The 22339-nt window shown below is 49.7% G+C and overlaps 1 protein-coding gene across 6 annotated transcripts in view; it reads left to right on the forward strand.

Annotated features, from left to right (window-relative positions):
* Window positions 1-22339, forward strand: part of LOC144510171 (ectonucleoside triphosphate diphosphohydrolase 4-like) — a 41521-nt gene that overhangs the window by 15328 nt on the left and 3854 nt on the right. For 5 of the 6 annotated variants that reach the window (XM_078239608.1, XM_078239602.1, XM_078239603.1 and 2 more), the window contains 6 exons: window positions 2438-2497; window positions 3687-3841; window positions 14459-14625; window positions 15444-15768; window positions 17772-17857; window positions 19725-19886. In XM_078239608.1, the coding sequence (XP_078095734.1) occupies window positions 2438-2497; window positions 3687-3841; window positions 14459-14625; window positions 15444-15768; window positions 17772-17857; window positions 19725-19886 (955 nt within the window). The remainder of the gene's footprint in view (window positions 1-2437; window positions 2498-3686; window positions 3842-14458; window positions 14626-15443; window positions 15769-17771; window positions 17858-19724; window positions 19887-22339) is intronic. The other variant, XM_078239607.1, reaches the window with a different exon arrangement.

Consider the following 22339-nt stretch of genomic DNA (forward strand, 5'->3'; position numbering starts at 1 on the left):
AGGGAAGAAGCTGTTCTTGAGTCGGTTGGTACGTGACCTCAGGTTTTTGTCCCAACAGAAGAAGGTGGGAGAGTGACTGTCCGGGGTGTGTGGGGTCCTTGATTATGCTGGCTGCTTTTCCGAGGCAGCGGGAAGTGTAGACAGAGTCAATGGATGGGAGGCTGGTTTGCATGATGGATTGGGCTATGTTCACACCCCTTGGAAGTATATTGCGGTCTTGGGCAGAGCAGGAGCCAGACCAAGCTGTGAAACAACCAGAAAGAATGCTTTCTTTGGTGCATCTGTAAACGTTGGTGAGAGTCGTAGCGGACATTTCCTTAGCCTCCTGAGAAAGTAGAGGCGTTGGTGGGCTTTCTTAACTATAGCATCAGCATTGGGGGACCAGGACAGGTTGTTGGTGATCTGCGCACTTAAAAGCTTGAAGCTCTCAACCATATCTACTTCGGCTCCGTTGATGTAGACAGGGGCATGTTCTCCTTTATGCTTCCTGAAGTCGATGACAATCGCCTTCGTTTTGTTGACATTGAGGGAGAGATTATTGTTCCTGCACCAGTTCACCAGATTCTCTATCTCATTCCTGTACTCTGTCTCATCATTGTTTGAGATCCGACCCACTACGGTGGTGTCGTCAGCAAACTTGAAAATCGAGTTGGAGGGAATTTGGCCAAACTGTCATATGTGTATAAGGAGTATAGTAGGGGGCTGAGAACACAGCCTTGTTGGGCACCGGTGTTGAGGATGATCGTGGAGGAGGTGTTGTTGCCTAACCTTACTGATTGTAGTCTGTGAGTTAGGAAGTTCAGGATCCAGTCGCAGAGGGAGGTGCCGAGGCCCAGGCCACGGAGTTTGCAGATGAGTTTCGTGGGAATAATAGTGTTGAAGGCTGAGCTGTAGTCAATAAATAGGAGTCTGACATAGGTGTCCTCGTTATCTAGGTGTTACAGGGTTGAGTGCAGGGCCAGGGAAATGGCATCTGCTGTGGACCTGCTGCGGCGGTAGGCAAACTGTAGTGGATTCAGGTAATCCAGGAAGTGTTTAAAATGTGACCTAGTCACTGAGCAGTTTGGGTTCGACTCTGTACTTTTGGAACCTGTGTGTCTTTAAAAACAAATACGACTGCTTGCTAATTGTCACAGAATCCCTACAATGCAGCAGGAGGCCATTCAGCCCATCCAGTTTGCTCCAGCCACAATCTCACTCAGGCCCTATTCCCGTAACCCCGCGTATTTACCCCTGACACTAAGGGGCAATTTAGCATGGCCAATCAGCCTAACCTGCACATCTTTAGAGTGTGGGAGGAAACCGGAGCGCCCGGAGGAAACCCACACAGACACGGGGAGAATGTGCAGACTCCACACAGCCACTGTGTTGGGGTATAAGGTATTGTATTGGGATGTAGTCACCAACTCCTCAGTAAAATGGCTTTCACAAGTTATTACAATGCCCAAAAGGACCAGCTTAATTTTCAAAAGGTTAATTGAGGCAAAGGCTGGCAAATTAAAACAAGGGTGATTTGATTTGATTTGATTTTTTATTGTCACATGTATTAACACACAGTGAAAAGTATTGTTTCTTGCGCGCTATACAGACAAAGCATACCATTCATAGAGAAGGAAAGGAGAGAGTGCAGAATGTAGTAGTCATTGTTGGGGTGTAGAGAAAGATCAACTTAATGTCAGGGCGGCACGGTAGCACAGTGGTTAGCACTGCTGCTTCACAGCTCCAGGGACCTGGGTTCGATTCCCAGCTTGGGTCACTGTCTGTGTGGAGTTTGCACATTCTCCTCGTGTCTGCGTGGGTTTCCTCCAGGTGCTCCGGTTTCCTCCCACAGTCCAAAGATGTGCGTGTTAGGTTGATTGGTCATGCTAAAAATTGCCCTTAGTGTCCTGAGATGTGTAGGTTAGAGGGATTAGTGGGTAAATATATTGGGGATATGGGGGTAGGGCTTGGGTGGGATTGTGGTCGGTGCAGACTCGATGGGCCGAATGGCCTCTTTCTGTACTGTAGGGTTTCTATGATTCTAGGATTCTATGTCTTCGGGGTCCTGAGGATCGCCAAATCTGTAGGAGATTGAACTAAAGCATTGTTACAGAGTTTTAAAGAGAATAGCGTTTTAAAAGCACAGAACAAGAGTAAAAGTTAGAATGAGAGGGTATGTTGGGCACAGCTTGTCGCCTCGCTGCAGCGCCATCTTGGGTGTGTGTTTTCATCCAATGTTAACTTTGGGACAACTTCTGTCCCGGTGCGAAGAGCACTCGCTGGGTAATGATGTCACAAAAGACACGGTGCTGAGTAAATCTCGCTCGCCCTTCACATGTTTTTTTTTAATGATCCCGGGATTATGAATATTTCACGCTTGGCAATTTTTTTGCGGCCGAAGGTGTTTTAAAGCTGAAGGAGTTGTAATAGTTTTTATTTTTTATTTCCATGCTTTCAGGAGTTTACGCCTGGATTGGAATCAATTTTGTCCTGGGGCGCTTCGACCACGTCAGTGACGGTAAAAGTTTACTTGTACTTTGTAAAGAGTGGGTGGGGATGATGTTTGTGTGGTGTGTTTTTTACACAAGTGTGGACGATTGCGGTTCTGGTGGTTACGTGCAATTAATAGTTTAATCCTCCGCTGACCTCTCTGTTAATAAAATGGATTTGACTCATGTCACTGCAGGGGAAAAGTTGTCACGGAACAGGGCTGGGCAGACTGCTGAGCAAACTTACCCCCGGGGAGTGGCAATGCCAATCCGTCCACAGCTAGCTCCCACCGACAGCACTGTGGCTTTGGTTTGTCCATTGTCCCGTTTGCCCCCAACCTATCCCTGATTTTTCTATCATGCCCCACCTCCTCCTACCCCTTTCCAGCGAGATAATTCTGCTGTATTGTTCCAGTTCTGTACAAGAGTCATTACGACCCAAAGCGTTAACTCTCTCTCTCTCTCCACAGATGCTGCCAGACCTGTTGAGTTTACCCAACATTTTCTGTTTTTGGTTCCAATTTCCAGCATCCGCAGTACTTTGTTTTTTATCTGATTCTCGGTGTTGGTTCAGGGATGAATATTGGCCAGGACACTGGGAACTACTCCCCTTGGTCTCCTGCAAGATAAAATGTAGTGCGGACTGTCCCTTTCACCTGAGAGCAGACACGGTCTCAGTTTAAGACCATCCAAAAGATAGCATCTCTGACAGTGCCGCACTCCCTGAAAACTGTACTTGGGAAGTGTCGAGCTAGATATTATACATGAGTCTTTGGATTGGGATTGATTAGCTTCTGGCTGATGTGAGAGATGTCAATGTAAATGCAGTGCAGCAAAAGACTATCTTACCCAGGCCCCACCCTCATGCTCTATCCGTGTAACCCTGTGCATTTCCCATAGCCCATCCATCTAACCGCCACATCTTTGGAGTGTGAGAGGAAACCGGAGGAAACCCACGCAGACACGGGGAGAATGTGCAAACTCCACGCAGACAGTCACCCGAGGTCGGAATCGAACCCGGGACCTTGGCGCTGTGAGACAGCAGTGCTAACCCACTGTGCCACCCTCAAACTGAGACTCAATTTTAAAAAAAGTACTTGCAGCTGGAGATGCGGCATGAATAAAATCTCAGCTACGGCTTGGCAGTTGGACAGTGTTTGTATCAAGGCTTGATCGATATTGGTAACTAACTGGTTGTCCTTTGCTGAATTCACACAGGTGAAGATTCGCTTGTGGAAGTCAACCTTCCTGGTACTGAGGCTCAGGCAGCTGTTGTCCGGAAGAGGACAACTGGTGTATTAGACATGGGAGGGGTTTCTACTCAAATAGCCTATGAAGTGCCCAAAACTGTAAGCTTTGCCTCTTCACAACAGGTTATTATCTGTCCTACCTCTTTTATTTTTCTGTTTGCTTTTGTGTTTTCTCCTTTTTTAAAAATTCTCAGACTTGTGTGCCGCTCAGTCTCAGGCATGGCTACGGGTGAGGCTGTGATTGCAGGCCAGAGCTTCCTGTGACAGCAGCGTGCATGTGCTCTGAAAACCGCTGTTAGCGCTTGTGTGTTGCCTGTCCCCGCCGCCTTTTAAGCTGAGTCTGCTTTGTAACAATTCGTGGCTCGTTCACTGAGCAGAGGAGGAATGTGGAGTCAATCTTTCCTTCATTTCACAGAACCCCAGAGAACGCAGGCGCACACACCCTTTTCCCACCCCGCTTTGTGCTTCAGATTAACGCCCTAACCTTTCCACAATTGGGATCAGCTGTTCTTGTGTGCACCCCATTGTGACAGGATCCCCACATTATCGTACCTTGCCGTTCACTCATGTAGTGTTTGCCTGTCTCGTCTTGCCCTTTCGTACGAGGTCATTGGTTTTTCATGCGTTAAACGGCGGGATGGCTCACAGGTATAGGTTGAGAGGCGGTAGATGAGGAGGAACTACTTCTCACAGAGGGTGGTGAATTTGTGGAACTCGCTGCCCCAGAGCGCGGTGGAGTCTGAATCGTTGAATGGTTTCACGAAGGAGATGGATATATTTCTAATAAAGAAATGAGTTAAAAGGATATGGGAATAGGTGGGGAGGTGGATTTGAGACCGGGGAGAGATTAGCCATGGTCTGACTGAATGGCGGAGCAGGCTCGAAGGGCTGAATCTGCCAACTTCTGCTCCTAATTCCTGTTCCTTTGAGAAAGTATTGATAAATGAGTTTCTGGTGCTACATCCCTCTTGTGTGTTTTCCTTGCTGAGCCAGCAGGTCAGAGGGTGAGGATGGAATGGAGCCAGTGCGGGGGGAGGGAGGTAAGAGAAGGATAGTGTTGGAGAAATGGACCATGGTGACAAGAGGCCAGCAGAGATTGGGCACCAAGTATGACCAGGGATTAACACACACACAGTCCCACACACACACAGTCCCACACACACACAGTCCCACACACACACAGTCCCACACACACACAGTCCCACACACACACACAGTCCCACACACACACACACAGTCCCACACACACACAGTCCCACACACACACACAGTCCCACACACACACACAGTCCCACACACACACACAGTCCCACACACACACAGTCCCACACACACACAGTCCCACACACACACAGTCCCACACACACACAGTCCCACACACACACAGTCCCACACACACACAGTCCCACACACACACAGTCCCACACACACACACAGTCCCACACACACACACACAGTCCCACACACACACAGTCCCACACACACACACAGTCCCACACACACACACAGTCCCACACACACACACAGTCCCACACTCACACACGGTCCCACACTCACACACGGTCCCACACACACACACACACGGTCCCACACACACACACACACGGTCCCACACACACACAGTCCCACACACACACACACAGTCCCACACACACACACACACACACACAGTCCCACACACACACACAGTCCCACACACTCACACACGGTCCCACACACTCACACACGGTCCCACACACTCACACACGGTCCCACACATACACACACAGTCCCACGCACACACACACACAGTCCCACACACACACACACACAGTCCCACACACACACACACAGTCCCACACACACACACACAGTCCCACACACACACACACAGTCCCACACACACACACAGTCCCACACACACACACACAGTCCCACACACACACACACAGTCCCACACACACACACACAGTCCCACACACACACACAGTCCCACACACACACACAGTCCCACACACACACACAGTCCCACACACACACACAGTCCCACACACACACACAGTCCCACACACACACAGTCCCACACACACACACACAGTCCCACACTCACACACAGTCCCACACACACACACACAGTCCCACACACTCACACACAGTCCCACACACTCACACACAGTCCCACACTCACACACAGTCCCACACTCACACACAGTCCCACACTCACACACAGTCCCACACTCACACACGGTCCCACACACTCACACACGGTCCCACACACACACACAATCCCACACTCACACACAGTCCCACACACTCACACACGGTCCCACACACTCACACACGGTCCCACACACACACACACAGTCCCACACACACACATGATTGTCCGGCCGTGCTCGCCCCAAAGCCGAAAAATCCTGTCCAAGGTCAACGGACCTTTACATGGTCCGTCCTCCCCCACCTGCTATGATTCCCGTGATGGGCGGGATGGGAAAATTATTCACGCCCCCCCCCTCCTCTTTCTAATCTTTGTGATGACAAAGGTGGGAACAGATGGGGGTGACGGTGGGTGAGGACAGGAGCTGCAGCAAGTTGAAGGCAGGTTGACGATGCCACAGCGATTCCCACTCTGGCGCTGAAAGTGAGGCGGCTCCTTCATGGCTCTGAGGTTAAGTCAGGAAACAGGAGCATCTTGTGACCCAACACTCAGGCCCAAGTGTGGATGCAAGCACGTGAAGCAGTGGTACAGTCCCTGTGAGTGCGTGTTAGATTATCCTGAGGCACTGATCTGTCTTAACCCCTACAAGAAGAACGATATCAAATGCATCAGGGAGTAACCTCGTTCACTGAGCAAGCATCTGCTCTTGTCGGAGAATTCCACACTTTGATTCCCCGGGCTGCACCAAGTGAAGAAATGTCGCTTCAACTCTCCCCTGAGTTGTTTAACTCGAATATTGTTTAACTGATGTCCCCTTGTGTCATACTCACCCAACAGTGGAAATGGATTCTCTCTCTCTCACTTCCTTTCAAAATCCAAACAGGGCAATCAAATCATAGACTTGGGCACAGATCAGCTAGATAGTCAACATCTTTTCCCAAAGGTAGGGGAGTCTAAAACTAGAGGGCATAGGTTTAAAGTGAGAGGGGAGAGATACAAAAGGGTCCAGAGGGGCAATTATTTCACACAGAGGGTGGTGAGTGTCTGGAACAAGCTGCCAGAGGTAGTAGTAGAGGCGGGTACAATTTTGTCTTTTAAAAAGCATTTAGACACGTTACATGGGTACGATGGGTATAGAGGGATATGGGCCAAATGTGGGCAATTGGGACTAGCTTCGGGGTTTAAACAAAAAGGTGGCATGGACAAATTGGGCCAAAGGGCCTGTTTCCATGCTGTAAACCTCTATGAAATCCTCCCTTAACCAGATAAATTCGGGAAATACAGGTCCAGGCCTACTTTCTGTAATCTTAGAGGACCCTTGACCATGATTACACTCGGCGAGCCCAGAACTGGGGAGAAGAATCTTCTGCTGAGGAGCGAGTGAACCCAGTGGTTTTCTCATAGTGAACGTTGGAAAAGTCTGGGTGGAAGACTGTGTCTTCCAGCTTCCCAAGTGCTGTGGCCTGGTGATGTGCTGAATCTTTGGAGTGCCTCCACCACATACACACGGCTTGCCTTTATTAATGCCCAAACTGGCTCGCTCACACATGGGGCAAAGAGTTAACACCGTGAGTTACAAGAGATAACGAGACAAGAGATGAGTTCATGGATTCATGAAGGGAAAGTCGTGTTTGACGAATCTACTGGACTTTTATGAAGATGTCACTAGTGCGGTTGACAGAGGGGAACCGGTGGATGTGGTGTTTTAGATTTCCAGAAGGCGTTCGATAAGGTGCCTCACAAAAGGTTGCTGCAGAAGATTGGGGTACACGGAGTTAGGGGTAAGGTGTTGGCGTGGATTGGGGATTGGCTATCTAACAGGAAGCAGAGAGTTGGGATAAATGGGTGCTTTTCTGGTTGGCAGTTGGTGACCAGTGGCGTGCCGCAGGGATCGGTGCTGGGGCCTCAATTGTTTACCATTTACATAGATGATCTGGAGGAGGGGACTGAATGTAGGGTATTCAAGTTTGCTGATGACACAAAGGTGAGTGGGAAAGCGAATTGCGTGGAGGACGCGGAAAGAGAGCAGAGAGATTTGGATAGGCTGAGCGAGTGGGCGAGGATCTGGCAGATGGAATATAACGTTAGCAAATGTGAGGTTATCCACTTTGGAAGAAATAATAGTAAATTGGAATATTATTTAAATGGAGAAAAATTACATCGTGCGACTGTGCAGAGGGACCTGGGGGTCCTTGTGCACGAATCGCAAAAACTCAGTCTGCAGGTGCAGCAGGTGATCAAGAAGGCGAATGGAATGTTGGCCTTTATCGCGAGGGGGATAGAATATAAAAGCAGGGAGGTCTTGCTGCAACTGTACAAGGCACTGGTGAGGCCGCAACTGGAGTACTGTGTGCAGTTTTGGTCCCCTTATTTGCGAAAGGATATATTGGCCTTGGAGGGAGTGCAGAGAAGGTTCACCAGGTTGATACCGGAGATAGAACATAGAAAGCCACAGCACAAACAGGCCCTTCGGCCCACAAGTTGCGCCGATCACATCCCCACCTCTAGGCCTATCTATAGCCCTCAATCCCATTAAATCCCATGTACTCATCCAGAAGTCTCTTAAAAGACCCCAACGAGTTTGCCTCCACCACCACCGACGTCAGCCGATTCCACTCACCCACCACCCTCTGAGTGAAAAACGTATCCCTGACATCTCCTCTGTACCTACCCCCCAGCACCTTAAACCTGTGTCCTCTCGTAGCAACCATTTCAGCCCTTGGAAATAGCCTCTGAGAGTCTACCCTATCCAGACCTCTCAACATCTTGTAAACCTCTATCAGGTCACCTCTCATCCTTCGTCTCTCCAGGGAGAAGAGACCAAGCTCCCTCAACCTATCCTCATAAGGCATGCCCCCAATCCAGGCAACATCCTTGTAAATCTCCTCTGCACCCTTTCAATGGCTTCAACATCTTTCCTGTAATGAGGTGACCAGAACTGCGCGCAGTACTCCAAGTGGGGTCTAACCAGGGTCCTATAAAGCTGCAGCATTATCTCCCGACTCCTAAACTCAATCCCTCGATTAATGAAGGCCAGTACGCCGTACGCCTTCTTGACCGCATCCTCCACCTGCGAGGCCGATTTAAGAGTCCTATGGACCCGGACCCCAAGGTCCTTCTGATCCTCTACACTGCTAAGAATGGTACCCTTCATATTATACTGCTGCTTCATCCCATTGGATCTGCCAAAATGGATCACCACACACTTATCCGGGTTGAAGTCCATCTGCCACTTCTCCGCCCAGTCTTGCATTCTATCTATGTCTCGCTGCAACTTCTGACATCCCTCCAAACTATCCACAACACCACCTACCTTGGTGTCGTCAGCAAACTTACCAACCCATCCCTCCACTTCCTCATCCAGGTCATTTATGAAAATGACAAACAGCAAGGGTCCCAGAACAGATCCCTGGGGCACTCCACTGGTCACTGACCTCCATGCAGAGAAAGACCCCTCCACAGCCACTCTCTGCCTTCTGCAGGCAAGCCAGTTCTGGATCCACAAGGCAACAGCCCCTTGGATCCCATGCCCTCTCACTTTCTCAAGAAGTCTTGCATGGGGGACCTTATCGAACGCCTTGCTGAAGTCCATATAGACCACATCCACCGCTCTTCCTTCGTCAATGTGTTTGGTCACATTTTCAAAGAACTCAACCAGGCTCGTAAGGCACGACCTGCCCTTGACAAAGCCGTGCTGACTACTTTTGATCATACTAAACTTCTCTAGATGATCATAAATCCTGTCTCTCAGGATCCTCTCCATCAACTTACCAACCACTGAGGTTAGACTCACCGGTCGGTAATTTCCCGGGCTGTCCCTGTTCCCTTTCTTGAATATAGGGACCACATCTGCAATCCTCCAATCCTCCGGAACCTCTCCCGTCTCCATCGACGATGCAAAGATCATCGCCAAAGGCTCCGCAATCTCCTCCCTCGCCTCCCACAGTAACCTGGGGTACATCCCATCCGGTCCCGGCGACTTACCAACCTTGATGCCATTCAATAGTTCCAACGCATCCTCTTTCTTTATGTCCACATGCTCGATCCTTTCTGTCCACCGCAAACCAGCAGTACAACCACCCAGATCCCTTTCCACCGTGAATACCGAGGTAAAGTATTCATTAAGCAGCTCCGCCATTTCTAACGGTTCCGCACAAACTTTTCCCCCTTCACCTTTTAAGGGTCCTATGCCTTCACATCTCATCCTTTTACTCTTGACATATTTGTAGAAAGCCTTGGGATTCTCCTTAATCTTACCCGCCAAGGCCTTCTCATGACCCCTTCTCGCTCTCCTAATTTCCTTCTTAAGCTCCTTCCTACATCCCGTATACTCCTCTAAATCCTTAACACCTCCTAGCTCTCTGAACCTTCTGTACGCCTCTCTTTTCTTATTCACCAGGTTCATCACAACCTTCGTGCACCACGGTTCCCGTACCCTACCAACACCCCCCTGTCTCATCGGAACGTTGTCATGCAGAGCTCCAGACAAACATTCCTTGAAAATCCTCCACTTTCCTTCGGTACTTTTCCCCAAGAATGCCTCCTTCCAATTTACCCGTCTAATTTCCTCCCTGATGACACTGTATTTCCCTTTACTCCAGAGAAACACTTTCCTAGCCTGCCTGATCCTATCTCTTTCCAATGCTATCGTGAAGGAGATAGAATTATGATCGCTATCCCCAAGATGCTCACCCACCGAGAGATCCTCCACCTGTCCAGGTTCATTAGCCAGCACCAGATCAAGTACAGCCTCTCCTCTAGTAGGCTTATCCACATACTGTGTCAGGAAACTCTCCTGGACACACCTAACAAACTCCTCTCCATCCAAACCCCTAGCCCTAGGGATATTCCAATCTATGTTTGGGAAATTAAAATCTCCCATCACGACAACTCTGTTATTCCTACATCTCTCCAGGATCTGTTTCCCCATCTGCTCCTCAACATCTCTGTTACTATTGGGCGGCCTATAGAAAACACCCAGCAACGTTACCGACCCCTTCCTGTTCCTCACCTCCACCCACAGAGACTCCGTAGTCAATCCCTCCACGGCGTCCACCTTCTCTACAGCCGTGACACTATCCCTGATCAACAGTGCCACTCCCCCCCCTCTCTTGCCTCCCTCCCTGTCCTTCCTGAAACATCTAAAACCCGGCACCTGAAGCACCCAGTCCTGTCCCTGAGACATCCAAGTCTCCGTAATGGCCACCACATCACAATTCGAAGCAGCAATCCACGCTCTAAGCTCATCCACTTTATTCACTACACTCCTGGCATTAAAATAGACACATCTCAGACCTTCAGCCTGAGCACTTCCCTTCTCCATCACTCGTCTAACCTCCCTCTTACCCTGTTTACATTCCTTATCTATTTGCGAGCTAACCTCCTCGCTCTCAGTCCCCTCATTTCGATTCCCTCCCCCCAACCTTTCTAATTTAAAGTCTCTCCAGTAGCCTTAGCCAACCTTCCCGCCAGGATATTGGTCCCCCTGGGATTCAAGTGCCACCCGTCTTTTTTAAACAGGTCACACCTGCCCCTAAAGAGGTCCCAATGATCCAAGTACCCAAATCCTTGTCCCTTGCTCCAGTCCCTCAGCCACGCATTCATTCTCCACCGATTCCTGTTCTCACTCTCCCGCAGCACAGGCAGCAATCCCGAGATTACTACCTTTGCATTCCTCTTTCTCAGCTGTCTACCTAACTCCCTATATTCTCTTTTCATGACCCCTTCCCTCTTCCTACCTATGTCAGCAGTACCTATATGCATCACGACCTTCGGCTCCTCTCCCTCCCCCTTCAGGATTTCTGGGACTCGACCAGAGACATCCCGGACCCCTGCACCAGGGAGGCAAACCACCATCCGAGAGTCCCGTCTGTGTCCGCAAAAACGCCTATCTGACCCCCTCACCGTAGAGTCCCCAATTAGCACTACCCTCCTTTCCTTACCCTTTTGCACTACTGGGCCAGGCTCAGCTCCAGAGACACTGCCACCGCTGCTTCCCCCAGGTGGGCTGTCCACCCCAGTAGTACTCAGACAGGAGTACTTATTATTAAGGGGCACATCCACCGGGGTGCTCACCATCAACCGAGCTTTCTCCTTCCTCACTGTTACCCAGTTACCCTCCTCCCGTGGTCCCGGTGTGACCACCTGCCGATAGCTCCTGTCAATGACCTCCTCACTATCCCTAACCCGGCGAAGGTCCTCGAGCTGCAATTCCAGTTCCCTAACATGGTCCCTTAGGAACCGCAGCTCAACACACCCAGCACAGATATGGTCGTCCGGGAGGCTAGGAGCCTCCAGGACCTCCCACATCCTACATTGGGAACAACATACTGGCCTCACACTCATAATTGCCCCTTTAAACACACAGGGAAAAAAAAAGTGAATGAAAATTTTAAACTTACCTTTCCTCCTCCTGTTTTCTCCAAAGCCCTGCTCTCACTGGGTCTTTTTTTTTAGGTTAGAGGAGGAGGGAGGGTGGGATACTCTACATGTGTAGAGTATCGGGATTCCTCTCTGTTCCAATTTATTGGGGGAAAAAAAATGATGAGGGGTGTGGCTTATGAGGAGAGATTAAACAGATTGGGTCTGTACTCGGAGTTTAGAAGGATGAGGGGTGATCTTATAGAGACATATAAGATAATGAAGGGGCTGGATAGGGTAGAGGTGGAGAGATTCTTTCCACTTAGAAGGGAAACCAGAACTAGAGGGCACAGCCTCAAAATAAGGGGGGGCCGGTTCAGAACAGAGTTGAGGGGGAACTTCTTCTCTCAGAGGGTAGTGAATCTCTGGAATTCTCTGCACATTGAAGTGGTGGAGGCTTCCTCGTTGAATATGTTTAAATCACGGGTAGATAGTTTTCTGATCGATAAGGGAATTAGGGGATATGGGGAGCAGGCGGGTAAGTGGAACTGATTCGCTTCAGATCAGCCATGATCTTGTTGAATGGCGGGGCAGGCTTGAAGGGCCAGATGGCCTACTCCTGCTCCTATTTCTTATGTTCTTAAACCGCAGGAATTTGCTGGTTGATTTATCCCCTTTCCTCACTTACTTCACCCAAACGGAATCATGTCTTCCACCTCCCAATCAGTTTGAAGAACGTGCTGGATTTGTGCATTAATTGCCCTGTTTAAACTTTCAGTGGAATGTTATTCCTCACAATTCACAGTGTAGATACTCCCTTCAACAGCACGATAAATGTTAATTGCAAACAGTAACAAACTCCTCTGGCCTAAAAGGAAACAGGATAAACTGTTCAGTTTCACTCCTGCTAATTTCTTGGACCATAAGACATAGGAACAGAATTAGGCCACTCGGCCCATCGAGTCTGCTCTGCCATTCAATCATCTGCCATTTTTCTCATCCCCATTCTCCTGCCTTTTCCCCATAACCCTTGATCCCCTTATTAATCAAGAACCTAGCTATCTCTATCTTAAAGACACTCAATGACCTGGCCTCCACAGCCTTCTGCGGCAAAGAGTTCCACAGATTCACCACTCTCTGGCTGAAGAAATTCCTCCTCATCTCTGTCTTAAAGGATTGTCCCTTTAGCCTGAGGTTGTGCCCTCTGGTTCTAGTATTTCCTACTCGTGGAAACATCCTCTCCATGTCCACTCTATCCAGACCTCGCAGTTTCCTGCAAGTTTCAATAAGATCCCCCCTCATCCTTCTAAACTCCCAGTCCTCAACCGTTCCTCATACGACAAGCTCTTCATTCCAGGGATCATTCTTGTGAATCTCTTCTGGACCCTTTCCAAGGCCACCAACAGTGTCTTCAGTTCCTTCCTTCCTTGGATTTAAAGTTTAATTTTATTTTCTGTCTCCTTTCTTTCTCTGAGTTAATCTTCTCCCCTCTCGCTTTCTCCTTCTACAGTAAGTAGTCTCACAACACCAGGCTAAAGTCCAACAGGGTTATTTGGTAGCACGAGCTTTCGGAGCGCTGCCCCTTCATCAGGTGAGTGCAGGATTTGTTTCAGGATTTGTGAAACAAATCCTTCACTCACCTGATGATGGAGCGGCGCTCCGAAAGCTCGTGCTACCAAATAACCCCGTTGGACTTTAACCTGGTGTTGTGAGACTACTTACTGCGCTTACCCCAGTCCAACGCCGGCATCTCCACATCATTTCTCCTTCTACACAAGACTTGGCTCCTGATTTTTCTCCTCCTCTGTACTTCTAATTTGTTTTTCACTCCTTCCATGTGGCTGGTTAAAGAGATTGTCTGTTAGACCTATTACCCTCACTCCACTGGTGTTAACTTGCACTCCCTGCAAGTTCCACATACATGATAGTTGAACTGAAGGCTGCAGGAATCAGTCTTAATTCGCGGTCAGCTGTGACATTCTTTCCCCAATAAGATTCGGCCCTGGTGTCACCTGCTGGATAAAGTGCCCCGCCCTCCCCGTTAGTACCAGCACATTTATCATGTTATCTGCTCCATAATTCCTGCTGCTCTCTGAAGGCTCTGCCTGGGTTGCCTTGCTGCTTTAAACCTTGCCGCCTGTCACCTGCCAGTTGAATGTTTTAGTTACGCGGAGTCCGGACTGGACGCAGGGTAAGGTGGGACCACTGAGCGTTTAGTAACCGCGTTGATTGCTCTTGTGCAGGAAGAGGTGGCCAAGAACCTGCTGGCAGAGTTCAACCTGGGCTGTGACACCCACCACACCGAGCACGTGTACCGAGTCTACGTCACCACCTTCCTCGGCTTCGGCGGCAACGCCGCCAGGAAACGTTACGAGGAGCAGCTCGTCCGCAAGATCACACTGACAAACAGGTACGGGGGCTTCACAGGGGGCCTGGGGGGGAGCAGGTACACCAATGTGTGCAGGCTCAGACTGCTGAGTACGGCCCACAAGGTGAACAGCACACAAACAGGCCACTTGGCCCAACAGATCTGTGCTGGGATTGATGTCTGTCCCATCCTACTTCACTTCACCCGTTAAAACTTTCATTTGTGTGAAAGTTTATTTATTCGTGTCACAAGTAGGCTGATGTTAACACTGCAATGAAGTTACTGTGAAAGTCCCCTAGTCGCCACACTCCGGCGCCTGTTCGGGGTACACTGAGGGAGAATTTAACATGGCCAATGCACCCGAACCAGCACGTCTTTCGGACTGTGGGAGGAAACCGGAGCACCCGGAGGAAACCCACGCAGACACGGGGAGAACGTGCAAATTCTACACAGGCAGTGACCTGAGGCAGGTCAATTGTACCCGGGTCCCTGGTGCTGTGAGGCAGCAGTGCTAACCCACTGTGCCACCCTGCTGCCCTATGTCTGAGTGTCCACAAAAGGCCATCTTGTGGTCAGGTTGGACAGAGCAAGTTACATACATGTGCCGTTAATTCACACCCTCAGAGGGCAAGGCCAGTGTAAACCACAAGGTTTAGTCCTTGCTGTGACCTACTGGGGAGACCATTGGTGGGAGGACAGTATCTCTGAGGGTTAGATCACTCAGTGTTGTGTTCCGCACTACTCCCAGTGAGCAGCTCATTTGTTTAGGATGTTACCCTTTCGGGGAAGGAGGGGCTGAGTTGAAAATACAAACTTGGCGGGGGATGAGCAAAGAGTCACTTGGCTTGTTTCTGCTGCAGGTTACTGGGCCAGAAGACTGGCATGATAGAGGACATGCCCTACTTGGACCCCTGTCTGCCCGCTGACATCAAGGATGAAATCCATCAAGATGGACGCACCGTGTTTTTACGAGGACTGGGAGATTTCGATTGGTGCCGGCAAATGATTAGCCCTTTTTTAAATAAAACCAATGAGACTTCAACGTCGCTCAGCGGGGTCTACCAGCCCCCAGTCGATTATCAGAACAGCGAGTTTTATGGTTTCTCTGAATTCTATTATTGTACTGAAGACGTCTTGCGCATGGGTGGTAACTACGATGTTGCTAAATTCACCAAGGCTGCAAAGGTACTGAAGGGAATCCCGTATTTCTAATGAAAGCTCTGCCGGTTATTGGATGTCAGGGGGTTGGTTAGATAGGCGGCTAGCTATAGCACTTGGGGCAAACGGGATCAAAGGTTATGGGGAGAAAGCAGGATTAGGCTATTGAGTTGGACAAGCAGCCATGATCGTGATGAATGGCGGAACAGGCTCGAAGGGCCGAATGGCCTCCTCCTGCTCCTATCGTCTATGTTTCTATGATAGCTGGAGTGTCATGCAGGATGAACCCACATTCCAGGCCGAGTAGTTCATCAAGGCCTGCCTCCTCCTCTTGTCTCATGCTTGAGTTCTGGCCCTCCAGCTATATCATCACTTGTCCCTCTCTGTCTAAATGAAAGCGATGCCTCTGGTTCCTCATGCACTACGGCTAGTTAACTAATTATCAAATGAGTGTCCAGAACAGGCCATTTGTGGTCAGGTTGCACAGAGCAAGTTACGTACATTATAAACCATTAACTCACACCCTCAACAGCTCTGTGGATGGACAGTGCCTCACCTGAACCCTGTGTCCCAGGGTTAATCCTTGCTGTGACCTACTGGGGAGACCATTGGTGTGAGGACAGTATCCTGAGGGTTAGATCACTCAGTGTTGTGTTCCGACTACTCCCAATGAGCAGCCCATGATTTTTGGATGTTACCCTTTTGGGTTCAACGTCGCTTCCATCAATGAACTTCCCGCTGACAGATTTTTATTTCAAACCAGTGACTGGGATTTGCCATTGCAGTGATCCAGTTCACTGGCAGCCAAAAGGTTTGGAAATGTATAGGCAGACTGGAGAAGCTGGGGTTGTTCTCCTCCGAGCAGAGATGGCGAAGAGGGCATTTGGATTTTAAAGTTTATTTTTCAGTCTCACAAGTAGGCTTACATTAACACTGCAATGAAGTTACTGTAAAAATCCCTCTAGTTGCCACACTCCGGCGCCTGTTCGGGTACACTGAGGGAGAATTTAGCGTGGCCAATTCACCCTAACCAGCACATCTTTCAGACTGTGGGAGGAAACCGGAGCAACCAGGGGAAACCCACGCAGACATGGGGAGAACATGCAGACTCCGCACAGACAGAGACCCGAGGTTGGAATCGAACCCAGGGTCCCTGGCGCTGTGAGGCAGCGGTGTTAACCACTGTGCCACAGTGCCGCTCCATGCAGAGGAGTTTCAAATCATGAAATCATTCAGATGGAGTAAATCGAGACACTGTCCTTCATGGGTGAAGGGTCAGTAACTCCTGAAACTCCTCCGGATGGATGGCACAGTGGTTAGCACTGCTGCCTCACAGTGCCAGGGACCCGGGTTCAATTCCAACCTCGGGTCACTGTGTGGAGTCTGCGCGTTCTCCCTGTATTTGCGTGGGTTTCCTCCAGATGCTCTGGTTTCCTCCCACAGTCCGAAAGGTGTGCAGGTTAGGTTGATTGACCATGCTAAATTGGCCCTTAGTGTCAGGGGGATTAGCTAGGCTAAATGCATGGGTTTATGGGGATAGGGCCTGGTTGAGATTGTGGTTAGTGCAGACCTGATGGGTCGAATGGCTCCTTCTGCACTGTAGGATTCTAAGCAGAACGCACATCAGGCAATTGGCAAAAGGTACAATTTTGTATAAAGCGTTTAGACAGTTACATGGGTAAGATAGGTATGGGGGATATGGACAAAATGTGGGCAATTGGGACTAGCGGTTAAAAACTGGGCGGCAGGGTCAAGTTGGGCCGAAGGGCCTGTTTCCATGCTGTAGACCTCTATGACTCGAACCAGCGGTGATCTGAGGAAAATATTTTTTACACGGTAAATGATTAGAATTTGGAACACACTGCCTGATCACCATTCAGTCAATCCAATAAATACCTGATGGAGAAATAGATTCAAGGGGTATGGGAAAAGAGCAGGGGAGTGGGACAAACCAGATTGCTCTGTGAAAGGGCTAGCACTGACACGATGGGCTGAATGGCTTTCAGTTTAAGATTCTGTTTATTCTGTAGGATTACTGTGCGACAAAATGGACAATCCTGAAGGAACGTTTTGACCGTGGCCTGTATTCCAGTCATGCGGACCTCCACAGACTGAAGTAAGTGCGTGTACCCTCGGTCTCGCTGACGTTGTGGTCGGGGGGGGAATAGTCTGGTGTGGGGGTTTAGGAGTTCTTCGTGGTGCACCAGATCATGACTGATGGACAGGTTCATCGCACAGCTCTCCCTCCACGTGCTGTCCAGGTAACCATCTGAAATGTGCAAATCATAGCAGAGTCTGTCAGTGGATAAGGAAGTGCCTTGACCTGTATACTAAAGTAGATTATTTCCAGTACACAGGTATTGTGTGTGTATCCTGGTTACCTCTCCCGCTTTAGCACACCAGCTATGAGCAACCCAGGGACCTGTTCTTAAATATAGGATCTCTCTCTCTCTCTCTCTGTTCTGTGGCAGCATCCTTATTCACCAGGCAGACCCCTTGGAGGTAGAACTCCCCGTCCACATCGCTGAGAGGGAATTCCAAGTGAAAACCCAGCCTGAATACTGCAGTTAGCAAACACCGAGCGGCAGGAAGATGAGACTGATGAGCAGTCTGAGGGATAAGAATGGACAATTATATAATATCTTCTTCCAAACAGGACTCAGCCAGGTGATCATACTTCAATGATTTGACCATCCCTGGATTAGGAAGCATGGTTGTAGGGTTCCAGCCTTCCCTCGTTGTCCTGTGATCTCTACGCCAAATACTTTGAGGACAAAAGCCAGCTCTGATTCTCCCTATCTTTTTAATTGATTTGGACAGATAGAATTCTAACAGGGTAGATGCAGGAAGGATATTCCCGATGATGAGGGAGCCCAGAACCAGAGGATTCGGGGGAGACCATTTGGGACGGAGGTGAGGAGACATTTCTTCACCCAAAGAGTGGTGAGCCTGTGGAATTCATTACCACCGGAAGTAGTTGATGCCAAAACATTGAATGTATTCACGAGGCAGCTGGATATAGCACTTGGGGTGAATGGGATCAAAGGTTGTGGGGAGAAAGCAGGATTAGGCTATTGAGTTGGACGATCAGCCATGATCGTAATGAATGGCGGAGCAGGCTCGAAGGGCTGAATGGCCTCCTCCTGCTCCTATCTTCTGTGTTTCTATGTGATGTGGACATCTTTGGCAAGTCTGGCACTCACACCCCTCATTGCCCTTGTTGCCTCCTGCAATCCCTGCAGCCCCTCTAGTGTAGGTACACCCACAGTGCAGTTAGGAAGGGAGTTTCAGGATATTTTGACCCAGCGACAGTGAAGGAACAGCGATGTACTTCCAAGTCAGGAGGGGAACCTGTAGGTGTTCCCATGTATCTGCAACCCCAGCCTGAGAGAGTTTGTACGGTGCATCTTGTAGGTGGAACACACTGTCGTTGATTGTGGAGAGAGTGAATGGCCCCAGGATGTTGACAGTGGAGGAATTCATTAATACCCGTGTTATTGAATGTCAGAGCGGGTAGTGGGTCACTCTCGCTGGTATGTTATTTGTTTATTGTCTTTGAGCACCAGCTGCCAGACTCTGAGGAATGGGTTACAGTCATTCGAACCAGCAGTTCTGAATAGGGGTGTTGCCGTCTCACTGGCCTCTCCCAGAACCCATTCGAAACTTCACATACAACCCCCTGCACTTTAATTAGTCAACCTTTTGGCGACATGGTGGCACAGTGGTTAACACTGCTGCCTCACAGTGCCAGGGACCCGTGTTCGATTCCTGGTTTGGGTGACTGTCTGTGCGGGGTCTGCATGTTCTCCCCGTGTCTGCGTGGGTTTCCTCTGGGTGCTCCGCTTTCCTCCCATGGTCCGCAAGACATGCTGGTTAGGTGCTTTCGCCATGCTAAATTCTCCAGCAATGTACCTGAACAGAGTGTGGAGACTGGGGTTGACAGCTATTCTGCTCCTGCTGAACATGCGGTGTGTTAACTCCAGGTATCAGTGCTTCAAGTCAGCGTGGATGTACGAGGTTCTGCATCGTGGATTCTCGTTTCCTGTCAATTACACCAGTTTGAAAACAGCCCAGCTGGTTTACGACAAGGAGGTTCAGTGGACGCTTGGGGCAATTCTGCACAGGACACGTTATTTACCCCTGAGGTGAGACTGATTGCCAATTCAGCCAGCAATTCTCCGCAATCTCCCTGTCATACCTGTTTCCTTTTTACAAGATTGCATGTCATTCCTGTCACGCTGATGGTGTAGTGGGATTGTCGCTGGACTAGTAATCCCGAGACCTGGGGTAATGCTCTGGGGACCCGGGGTTCGAATCCCACCACGGCAGATGGTGGAATGAAAATCTGGGATGGAAAGTTTGACGATGACCATGCAACTATGGCTGCATGGTGGTTAGCACTGCTGCCTCACGGCGCCAGGGACCTGGGTTCGATTCCCGGCTTGGGTCACTGTCTGTGCGGAGTCTGCACGTTCTCCCCGTGTCTGCGTGGGTTTCCTCCAGGTGCTCCTGTTTCCTCCCACAGTCCGAAAGACGTGCTGGTGAGGTGGATTGGCCATGGTAAATTCTCCCTCAGTGTTACCCGAACAGGCGCCGGAGTGTGGCGACTAGGGGATTTTCACAGTAACTTCATTGCAGTGTTAACGTCAGCCTACTTGTGACACTAATAAATAAACTTCATTATTGATTGTGGTTTAAAAACCCATCCCCATCACCCAAGTCCTTTTGGGAATGAGATCTGCCGTCGTCACCCAGTCCAGCCTGCGTGTGACTCCAGATCCACAGTAATATCCTCTGAAATGGCCCAGCAAGCCACTTGGTTAAAGGGCAATTAGGGATGGGCAATACATGCTGGCCCAGACAGCGATGCCCACATCCCATAAACAAATAAAAAATACTTTTATAAACTCTGTCCTCTGACTTAACTTGAGCAGTGGCACAGGAATCTGCAGCTTCGTTCTGTGGTGTGAGGAGGGTTGTCGATTTTAAACCAGCCGATAATCTCCTTGTCCTTCTCCCTGCCCCTGGGAGGGAGGGAGGGACCACAGGTGTGTGCAAGACAGTTGGAAACCTCCCTGCACGCGGAAGGAATGCTCTCCTCAGGGTCCACTTAGCGAGCTGTGTGTCGCTGCGTAGCATGCTTGCTTCCAAGGCAGCAGCCTGTGTGGGTCCTACTCTCACTCCAGGATGTGAACACGAGATCCAGGCTGTGCAGTGCTGAGGAAGCGCTGCCCTATCTGCTGTCTTCCCGATGAGACGTTGAACTGAAAGCACCCTGTCTGGTCCCTCGGGTGGGTGCAAACGATTCCACAGTGCTGCTCTCAGCAGGCCGGGGATGTTCCCACTGCTGTCCGAGGTACTGTCACTCACACAACATAGCTCAAAGAAAACATGATCGGGGCATTACCACACTGATAGAATCATGGAATCCCTACAGCGCAGACTGGGAACATTTAGCCCAATCGAGCCTGCACTGACCACCATCCTACCCAGACCCTACCCCCCGTAACCCCACATATTTACCCTGCTAATCCCCCTGACACTAAAGGGCAATTCAGCATGGCCAATCAACCTAACCCACACATCTTTGGACTTGATGTTTGTGGGATCTTGCTGCACACAAACTAGCTGCTGGGTTTCCTACGTCACCACAGCGACTAAGCTCCAAAAGTAGCTCATTGGCTGTGAGGTGCTTTGGGACAGGAACATGTGCGATGGGCGTTCAGGCTTTTCCTGTCAGTGCTGGGGCCCTAGCAGCTTCTGACCCTGACGGTGCAGAATGGCTGCGTCACCACTCGAGTGAAACTCTCCTGTTCACGTTTCAATGGAGACCCCCATCTGCTGCCAGGTTTGGCCTTTGGGGTAACCTAGCTGTTTCCCCCCGACCTGCCAGGGTCCTATTTTCATTTACCTGCTCTTCCCCCAATCCACCAGCGTCCTGTTTTAGTTACCTGCTGGCTGGTGTTGTCCGGCATTCTCAATGGTTCATAGGAGCAAATTAGGCCATTCGGTCCATCGAGTCCGCTCCGCCATTCGATTATGGCTGATATGTTCCTCATCCACATTTTCCTGCCTCTTTCTCCACCCCCCCCCCCCACCCCCCTCCCCATAACCCTTCAACCCATTACCAATTAAAAATCTGTCTAACTCCTCAAATTTACTCACTATCCCAGCATCCACCGCACATTAGAGCAGTGAATTCCACAGATTCACAACCCTTTGGGAGAAGCAGTTTCTCCTCAACTCTGTTTTAAATTTGCTGCCCCTTAAAGAACCATAGATAGAACCATAGAAAATTACAGCTCAGAAACAGGCCTTTTGGCCCTTCTTGTCTGTGCCGAACCATTTTATGCCTAGTCCCACTGACCTGCACTTGGACCATATCCCTCCACACCCCTCTCATCCATGAACCCGTCCAAGTTTTTCTTAAATGTTAAATGAGCTGCCGGATAAATGTTACCTCTTTATCCGGCAGCTCATTCCACACTCCCACCACTCTCTGCGTGAAGAAGCCCCCCCTAATATTCCCTTTAAACTTTTCTCCTTTCACCCTTAACCCATGCCCTCTGGTTTTTTTCTCCCCTAACCTCAGCAGAAA

The sequence above is a fragment of the Mustelus asterias genome, chromosome 22 (assembly GCF_964213995.1).
Source record: "Mustelus asterias chromosome 22, sMusAst1.hap1.1, whole genome shotgun sequence".
Classification (NCBI taxonomy): Eukaryota; Metazoa; Chordata; class Chondrichthyes; order Carcharhiniformes; family Triakidae; genus Mustelus; species Mustelus asterias.